Source organism: Myotis daubentonii, chromosome 21 (genome assembly GCF_963259705.1).
Source record: "Myotis daubentonii chromosome 21, mMyoDau2.1, whole genome shotgun sequence".
NCBI classification, from domain to species: domain Eukaryota; kingdom Metazoa; phylum Chordata; class Mammalia; order Chiroptera; family Vespertilionidae; genus Myotis; species Myotis daubentonii.
Window position 1 is genome coordinate 1,109,183 of NC_081860.1, and position 9,326 is coordinate 1,118,508.

At 54.6% G+C, this 9,326-nt stretch overlaps 1 protein-coding gene across 7 annotated transcripts in view; it reads left to right on the plus strand.

The window, feature by feature from the left end:
• ZFAND6 (zinc finger AN1-type containing 6) overlaps positions 1-7,035 on the plus strand; it is a 51,227-nt gene extending 44,192 nt beyond the window's left edge. For 6 of the 7 annotated variants that reach the window (XM_059678353.1, XM_059678355.1, XM_059678354.1 and 3 more), the window contains 2 exons: positions 3,328-3,441; positions 6,097-7,035. In XM_059678353.1, coding sequence (XP_059534336.1) covers positions 3,328-3,441; positions 6,097-6,245 — 263 coding nt within the window. In that variant the 3' untranslated portion in view covers positions 6,246-7,035. The remainder of the gene's footprint in view (positions 1-3,327; positions 3,442-6,096) is intronic. The other variant, XM_059678357.1, reaches the window with a different exon arrangement.
• The last annotated feature ends 2,291 nt before the right edge of the window (positions 7,036-9,326 follow it).

A 9,326-nucleotide genomic window follows, 5' to 3' on the forward strand; every position in this document is an offset into this window, starting at 1 on the left:
CAGAGCAGAGGGCCTGTTCCTCCTGACTGTGACCCTCCCTGTGGGTGGTTACGTCCTCTCACCTGCCTGCTGCTCTGGGAAGTATGTTAACAGTCGTGGCCCTAGACTCGTCGAGTTGGGATTCCCACTGAGAAGCGCATGAGCGAGTGCTGCGCAGGCTGTTTGGCCAGCGAGGTGCCTGGCGGAGGCCCCCAAAGACCTCTGGGCCCCGAGGCTGCCGCTCTGCAGTCACCGCTGTGAATGAGTAACAGCAGGCGGCCTCCTCCCAGGACACGGAGCCTGCTGTGCGGGGACACGGCCCTCATGGCTCCAGGGTCAGTGAGGGCATGGTCCTTTGGCCTTGAGCCCTCTGCTCGGCCCTCGGAAAGGATCGCCTGTTCCTTTTACGTAAGAGAACCAGGCTCGCGCTGGTCGTAAGTCTCACGTAGGAACAGGGGGCGGGCCGGGGAGTCAGACGCTCACAGGGACTCTGTCATCTCCCACGAAGCCACTTGGGGGGTGTTTCTGTTCAGGCCGCCGGCCCCCAGGGTCAGCGGAGCCACGGTCCTGGGTCCTGTGGGGGGAGGACGCGACCGGCCTCACAAGGGGCCTCGCTCTCCCACTCTCAGAGCGTCCTGAGGCAGAGTGTGTGGGGGGGGTGTTCACTCAGTTAAAGAGGAACCACTCGGTCTCCAGGTTTAGTCTGCGGAGCGGCCGGGGGGTGTGCAGTGGCGTCCGTGTGCCCCGCAGATCGCCGTGTCTCTCACTTCTCCATCTTCCCCGTTTCCACCTGCCACTCAGAGCTTGCGTCTCAGCAGGAAGCCAGTCCTGTTCAAAACGCGACCTTGTGGCGGCCCTGCCGTTACAGCGCTGTTTAGGTACGTTTATTCGAATGTGAGTGGGAGAACAGGTGAGGTATTCTAGCTTCGAGATTTCAGAGGCAAGAAATAGAATAGATTCTTTTCAGGTTGCAAGTCACACCTTTTCTGAGCCCAGCCGAATTGGGAGCTGTTCTAGGCTGAGGGTAGGGCTGGAAACGAGGCATGCCGCCCCGCCCCCGTGGAGTGTGCCTGCAGGGACAGTCCGTTGTCTATATAATAAAGGCCTAAGCGACCGTTACAGTGGAACGACCACCAGGGGGCAGACGCTCAGTGCAGGAGCTGCCCCCGTGGGAGCGCCGCTCAGCCAGAAGCCGGGCTCGAGGCTGGGGAGTGCAGCGGCGATGGCAGGAGTCTCTCCTGTCTCCACGCAAGTGCTAAGGAACAGCGAGCAGGCGGGCGGTAAGGAGTGAGGGGTCCCCGACTGCAACAGGAGGAGCAGCAAGCCGTGGGTGGACACCCCCCGAGGGGTCCCGGACTGCGAGAGGGTGCAGGCTGGGCTGACACACACACACACACACACACACACACACACACACACACAGTGCACGAATTTCGTGCACCGGGCCTCTAGTTGAAAATAAAGGGTCTTCCGTGGCCACGTGCTTTTCAAAAATAAACTGTGTATTAGCACTCCCTCCCGTCAGCTTCTGATGCCGAGGTGCCGTGCTCACACTTAGCTGGCGCCCGTTTACCTGTTCGTTTGTGGTGTTTTCCCTTCATCATATTTGGTTACAATGGCATGTGAGCTACACGGGGTTAGAGTTAAGACATCCAGTGTTGGAGCAGCTCCTACGTGTAGTTCTGCGGCAGGTGCCGGAGAGTCAAGCGGAATTAGACACGTGTTACCCCTCCGTGGGCTTACAGGGTAGACGGGGAAACGGGGCCCATGAGACAGTGGGGTGTCATCAGGAATCGGTCCCGCAGATGTTGATCGACGCCTGCCGTGCGGTAGGCGGCCCCGGTGGAAGGGCGAACATGGGGTCCGGCCCGACAGCATGTCAGATGCCGCTGACCATGTGGGCTGCGTGTCTCGTGTCCGGTCCCGCCCGCCGGCCCGCGGTTAGATTTGTCACGGCAGATGGCGGGCGACTGAAGCGTGGGTTATGTTATGCCCAGATTTCAAGATTCCCAAGACCCCACCAGGGAGCCAGCGAGTCCGATGCAAAAGCAGAGAGTCTTTTATTCAAACCCGGGTCTGGCTCCCCTACCCTCCTTACTGACACAGCAGCCGGTGGCAGAGAGAGACCTAGCCCGATGGGAAGAGGAGTTTTATAGGGGGGTGGAGAGGTGACTGGTCATCTCCATGGTGCGCACGTCCCCTGATTGTCATTGGTCGGTTTAAAAAGATTCCGGGCGTGGCCAGCAGAGGCCTGGGCTTCCGGGAAGAAGCCTTGCTGAGCACATGGCTCTGCTCAAAAATGGAGGATTCGGGGCAAGATGGAGGGCGTAGTCCTCGCCCTTTCAGGTTACAGAGGGTGCGTGGCCCCGTGCAGGGCCATCCGAGGGGGAGCTGCAGAGAGCTGGGTCGGGGCGTCCCGGGGGACGGGCGCTGAACTCAGCCTTACAAGACTGGCCCTGGCTGGGAGCTCGGTGAGAGCATCATCCAGATGTGCCTTTAAAAGGTGGTGATGACCTCGATGGCGTCAGGGCAGACGGGAGGCCTTTGGGCTGGGAGTGGGCGGAGGGCCGGCCTGGCCCCACGGGCTGAGCGGTAGCTTCTGAAGGAGGGGACCTTGGTCCGGGCAGGGCAGCGCTGCGGAGCCCGGGTCACGTCTGCTGGTCGTGCTGCCGACACGCCTGGTGACGCCTCGGAGGCCGAGCGGGTGGGGGCAGTGACAGGGTCACGGCAGGTCCAGGGCAGTCATCTGACGCGGGTCCTGGTTCCGCTGGCCTTGCTGTCGCTCGGTAAATGCATCTGTGTGTGACCTTAACCATAGAACTTCATCACTTTATATTACTGTGAGCATCTTAAAGGTTTTATGCGAGGCATTCCGAAAATTGTAAACATCCTTCGCATTCCACTGAGTCTTGGTTCAGCTCCCTCCCCCGGCCCCCTAGGAACCTGCGTAGCTCTGACCCAGCCGCATTCACACGTCTGCATAAGGCCGTTTTCTCAGCGCTCGCTCAGGGTAACAGGTAGTGTGTGTGTGCGTGTGTGCGTGTGCACACCTACATGTACGTGCGCGCGCATACCTTGTGTTGGTCAAGTACATAATTATCACAAAATACAGAAATTACAACACCTTCTGGAGTCACTGTGAACATGCGTGTACATATATTACATACAAACCTACATACGTTTAACAGCAAGGGTGGGGTTACAGAAACTGCTTTGTAACTAATGTCACAAAATCCCTCATTTATCCTCTGGGTAACAGACCAGCCGGGGCGGGCGGTGGGGGGGACAGCAGCCACCCAGACCCCCCTTCCTGAATAACGCATCTCCCCCCGCCCCTGTTTTTGTCAGCTTCAGTATCAGATACGGCCCAGCAGCCGACCGAAGAGCAGAACAAATCTCTCGAAAAACCAAAACAGAAAAAGAATCGCTGTTTCATGTGCAGGAAGAAAGTGGGACTTACCGGTAAGGGCTCCGAGAAACGCTTCGAACGTAAGGTTGCGTGTCGAGTGACGCCTGCTCCCCGCTCCCGGCCTCGGCGAGGCCGGCTCTGTTCCCGGGAGAGGGGACATGGGCAAGCTCAGCTTCTGCGCCTCCGTAAAGAAATAAAAGCAGCTTTAATCCCGTACCTAAAAGCGGAGTGAATAGTTTTCTCTTAAGTGATGGTTGCAGCTGAGTTTGAGGGTGTCAGACAAGGTAGGTCAGTGAGCCAGGCTCTGGCAGGGCCGCTGTGGCCCCTGCCTTCGGGGCCAGCAATGGAGAGGCCATGTCCGAGCCGGGCGAGCTGTGAAGGACTTTGGATAAAGGGCTGATCACAGGTTGCTGTGAGGGTTCCGTGAGTTCACACGTGTTAACGCATGTAAGGCAACGCGCCCCGGGCTGCCACGCAATATGGGATCGATCCCTGTGGACCGCTATAGCAGGGCTGTCAGGTGGCGTAGTTGTTAGAAGATGGGGAAAAAGTGTTTCGGGTGCCACTTGGGTATTTAGCACGGGAAGGGCATGAAGTGCTATCACGTAGATTGGTTTGGGAGTTCAGGGACGGGAGTGATTGACTTACTATGTAAAAGAAGAGGCGCCCTGGCTGGTGTGGCTCAGTGGATAGAGCGTCGGCCTGCGGACGGAAGGGTCCCGAGTTCGATTACCGGTCAAGGGCACATGCCCGGGTTGCGCGCTTGATCCCCTGTAGGGGGCGTGCAGGAGGCAGCTGGTCCATGATTCTCTCTTTGATGTTTCTCTCTCCCTTCCTCTCTGAAATCAATCAAAATGTATTTTTTAAAAAAGAGGAAGAGGAGGAGAGGCCCGTGGAGGAAGGTGTGATGAAGGCAGGAGATGTAGCTGGGACGTGAGAGATGAGCGGGCTTCCCTGACGGAAACGGGCGTTTCAGCCAGAAAGAGTCGCCTGAGGAAAATCGAGAAGGGAGGGAACGGGGCAGCTCAGGGACCAGGAGCGGGACGGTGGCCGCGGGCGGAGCAGAGGAGAGGCTAGCGCTGTGCACGGGGTGCACGGGCGGAGCAGAGGAGAGGCTAGCGCTGTGCACGGGGTGCACGGGGTGCACGGGCGGAGCAGAGGAGAGGCTAGCGCTGTGCACGGGGTGCACGGGGTGCACGGGCGGAGCAGAGGAGAGGCTAGCGCTGTGCACGGGGGTGCACGGGGGTAGCAGCCGCAGCTGCACTGGTGACGTCGTCGTCTGCCGTGTGCCGGCGGTGTGCTGACTTCAGTGCGAGCTGAGAGGAGCGGGGTTCGGATTTTGAACAAAACGGTGTGTGAGGAAGGTGTCCCTGCTGAGGAGCAGGTGGGAGGAAAAGCGGAAGGAGATGTTAGCCTCACATCCAGGATGTTTAAGACCGGCCCGTCCGAGCACGCGCAGAGAAGACACGCGGAAATACGCGGTATTCAGTGTCAGACAGAGGCCTTCCAACGCTCAGAAACCTCCCACTCCCACAGGGGGCCGCAGACTTCCTGACCCCACCCTGCCAGTCCGTCCGCCTGGGGTCGCTGCTGGCTTCCTTGTCATTCATGCTTCTGGAAAAGCTACAGAGTATAGTTTTATTTTATTTTTTTAAGGGGAGAATGATGATTTTTATTTTTATATTTTTTAATACATTTTTTGATTTTTTACAGAGAGGAGGGGAGAGAGATAGAGAGTTAGAAACATCGATGAGAGAGAAACATCGATCAGCCGCCTCCTGCACACTCCCCACTGGGGATGTGCCCGCAACCAAGGTACGTGCCCTTGACCGGAATCGAACCTGGGACCCTTCAGTCCGCAGGCCGACGCTCTATTCACTGAGCCACTGAGCCACACCGGTTAGGGCCAGAATATACTTAAAAAACGTAGCAAACGTAGCAAAGGAATTGTCAGTGGTGAAAATCCTGTGTTCCATTCCAGAAATTCTCTCACACCATCCAGTCCTCATTAGGGGAGCGGGGCCAGTTTTGTGTACGACCCAGCCCCTCTCCTTCCATCTCTCTTTTGGCTTCAACACTGGGCATTTGCCTGAAGGAAGTAGTGTTTGTCCATTGCTTACTCTGTATCAAGTAACACAGTCCTCATTTGATCCTTTACAGTAACTTCTTATTCCAAAATTACAATGGCAGTTGAGGCTCAGACCAGCTAAGGAATTGGCCCGCGTTAGCAGTGGGTTCATGCACGGGCACCCTAACTGCACCCCCTGGTCTTAGCCGCTCAGCCAAAGTTCAGCTCCCTTTCCATCGGGGGGCGGGGGGGGAGGGGTTAGCTGAGGACAGCTGTGTGGACGCTGTTACTTGTTAACAGCTGTCAGGGGCCGTTGGTCTTTCTTAGTTAAAATGTAAGCCTGCCCGCTGACCATGTGCCTGTTGTCGCATGGCAGTTTAGATGCGAGAAATGTTTCCCATCTTCCACTTAGCAACCTGCTTTGAGAGGAGGTAGTAGTGGCCGTGTCGTAGGTGAGGGACCTGGAGCCCAGAGCCGTGCTCTGGCTCAAACCCGAAGCGATCAGCTAGTGAACTCGAATGTTCTTGGGCTGTGAGCAATGCCAGCTGTCGCCCCGAACACGCGATCTGTGCTGAACTTGAAATGTGCTCCCGATTCCCACCTGCCCCCGACTCAGATGTGTGTGTTCACCCCCTTTCAGGGTTTGAATGCCGGTGTGGAAATGTTTACTGTGGGGTACACCGCTACTCCGATGTACACAATTGCTCTTACAATTACAAAGCCGACGCTGCTGAGAAAATCCGAAAAGAAAACCCGGTGGTGGTCGGCGAAAAGATCCAGAAGATTTGAGCTCCTGCTGGAATACAAAATCCTTTGACCATCTGCAAACTAAACATTGACTTGAGGTGTTTTTCCTGGTCAGTGGGCGGGTAGCGCAGTGTCCCTTGCATAGACCTTTTAAATCATGCATGTCACCAGAAGAATAGATTTTTGTTTTTGTTTTGAAAATGACTCTTGAACATTTATTTCCATTGCAGTTTCTGTGGCTGAGAAGACTTAAGTAAACTTTACAAGTATTATCCTTTTAAGATCCTTTTCATTTTAGTTGAGCGCAGAGGGCTTTTATAACAAACGTGGAGAAATTTTGGCGGGCTGTGATTTCTTTATTTCCCCCCAGTATTAAACATGCATGCGTTAACCTTGCGGTTGATTTTCTCATTGTGTATGTATATAGAGCTTTTCTCTGCAGCACGACTCCTCTTTTGATAATGCCCTCCGGGGCACAGCTAGTTATCGGTAACTGAATGTATCTGAATCATTACGGCTGCTTCTGTTTTCTTCCTTAACAAAGGTTCTACATACGTTAGCATAGAGTTTCTTTGCACCCACTATTTATGTCTGAATCATTTGTCACAGGAGAGAGTGTGCTGAGGAGATCCTAGAGTTTGTATGTTTTAATTTTTTTTTTTTTTTTGAGCGAGGGAAGAGAAAGCTGAGTGCATTTCATCGCTGACCGCAGGTTTCTTTCAGATTGCGTTCATCGGTCTGTGTGTACACGATATGAAGAATGATCTGAAGTCATTGTGCTGTATTTATGTTTACCCACCAGTCTTTGATTAAATAAAAAGCAAAACCACGACTTGCCCGCGTGCTTGCCTTTTCTGTTCCTCTCCTGGCGGTTCGTCACACTCCCCGTCCTGCTGTGTCCCGCCTGCCTCACCCATCCTCTGAGGGCCCTCCTGCTCAGCTCGCACCTGCCCGTGGGTGATGTCCCGTTCCACAGTGATCGCACCTGCCCGTGGGTGATGTCCCGTTCCACAGTGATCGCACCTGCCCGTGGGTGATGTCCTGTTCCACAGTGATCGCACACGCCCGTGGGTGATGTCCCGTTCTACAGTGATCGCACACGCCCGTGGGTGATCCTCCCGTTCCACAGTGATCGCACACGCCCGTGGGTGATGTCCCGTTCCACAGTGATCACACACGCCCGTGGGCGATCTCCCGTTCCACAGTGATTGCACACGCCCGTGGGTGATCTCCCGTGCTACAGTGATCGCACACGCCCGTGGGTGATCTCCCGTGCTACAGTGATCGCACACGCCCGTGGGTGATCTCCCGTGCTACAGTGATCGCACACGCCTGTGACATGAAGATGCCAGCATGTCTTTAAAGCCGAGAGCGTCTGTCGCTGAGCTGTCAGACTTGCTAGCTCTTGTCTAGCTCCCTGCTCTGCTCTCGGTCACACTGAGTCAGCATAGGACAGTGATGGCAAACTCATTTTTTTGGTTGATTTTTCTTTGTTAAATGGCATTTAAATATATAAACTAAATATCAAAAATATAAATCTTTGTTTTACTATGGTGGCAAATATCAAAAAATTTCTATAGGTGACACGGCCCAGAGTTAAGTTAGGGTTTTTCAAAATGCTGACACGCCGAGCTCAAAAGGTTCGCCGTCACTGGCCTAGGAGAACTGCTGTTCTGGTAAGATGAGAAAAACAGAGCGCAGCTACACCGTCTGGATACAGAGTGCAAAGGGGTCATCAGCCTGGCAGAGGAGGAGGCCATGGTGTCTGGCACTCCCACCCGTGGCACCCCCAAGATGGCAGATGGGAAGGCGACTCGTCGTGTTTACAACCTCTGTGCCCAGGACGTGCCGTCGGCCCAGCAGTGGGTGGACCAGATCCAGTCACAGACCAATAGGGGTGGGCAGGACCCCCCGGCCATGTTTACAGCCCCCACCCTGGCTGAGCACCTGCGGGAGGCGCCAGGGTACAGCCCTCTCGGTGGGCCTGTAAATAGCCCAGCCCTGTCCGCGTGGTGGCCCCGGCGGCACACAGACACCCTTTTCCTACAACCAGAGTCTATAAGGAGAACTAACTAGGAAAAAAAAATCGAAAAGAAAAACAGCGCGTAAATTCAGACCAAGCAGTTGGAGAATTGTGGAGAGAGAAAGACCCTCCAAGCTTCACCAGGCAGCCATCCTTTTTAAACCATGAAATATGATGTAAAACAGCAGTATTGTCACCATGCAAAGCTCTAGGTTTCCCTGTGTCCACTTACGACACATCTTGTTCTATCTTGGTGTGTCATGGTGGCTGAGCGTGAGAATCTGTAAATGTAAGTTTATCACATGAACAGATGGAAACAGGAGGAAATCCATTAGAACTGTCTCCACAGATTCAGATAAAGTATTTGATAGAATTTAGCAGTCATTCGTGACTTTTAAAAACTCATGATAAGTGAGCACTAGGAAGGAATTGCCTTATACCGATAGTTTCTGTGTAAAACCAGCCACACAGAAAGCAGGCACCTTGTAAAAAGAGGCAACTCATTCCCTTTCAAAGTCAGAAAGCAAGGGCTGGCCCTGGCCGGTGTTGCTCAGTGGATAGAGCGTCGGCCTGTGGTCTGAAGGGTCCCAGGTTCGATTCCTGGTCAAGGCATGTGACTGGGTTGCAGGCTGATCCCCAGTAGGGAGTGTACAGGAGGCAGCCGATCCATGACTTTCATCATTGATGTTTCTCTCCCTCTCCCTTCCTCTCTGAAATCAATAAAAATCAACACTAATAAAAGAGAAAAATGGTAATTGGCGTACGAGCTACCCTTTTCATTGGCTAATCAGGGCTATATGCAAATTAACTGCCAACTGAGATGGCAGTTAACTGCCAACAAGATGGCGGTTAATTTGCATATGTAGGCACAATGCAGGGAGGCGAAAGGGAAAGCAGGAAGAAGCCCCCTGCCACTGACAGTGATCGGAAACCCAGGGGGGAGCTAAGAGCTGGGGGGCAGGGCAAAGGCGGCCCTGGGGCCGCCTTTGCCCTGCCCCCCAGCCATGATCGGAGAATCAGGTGCCTTTTCCGCCCTGGCCAGTGATAGCAGGAAGTAGGGGTGGAGCCAGCGATGGGAGCTGGGCAGGGTCGAAGCTGGC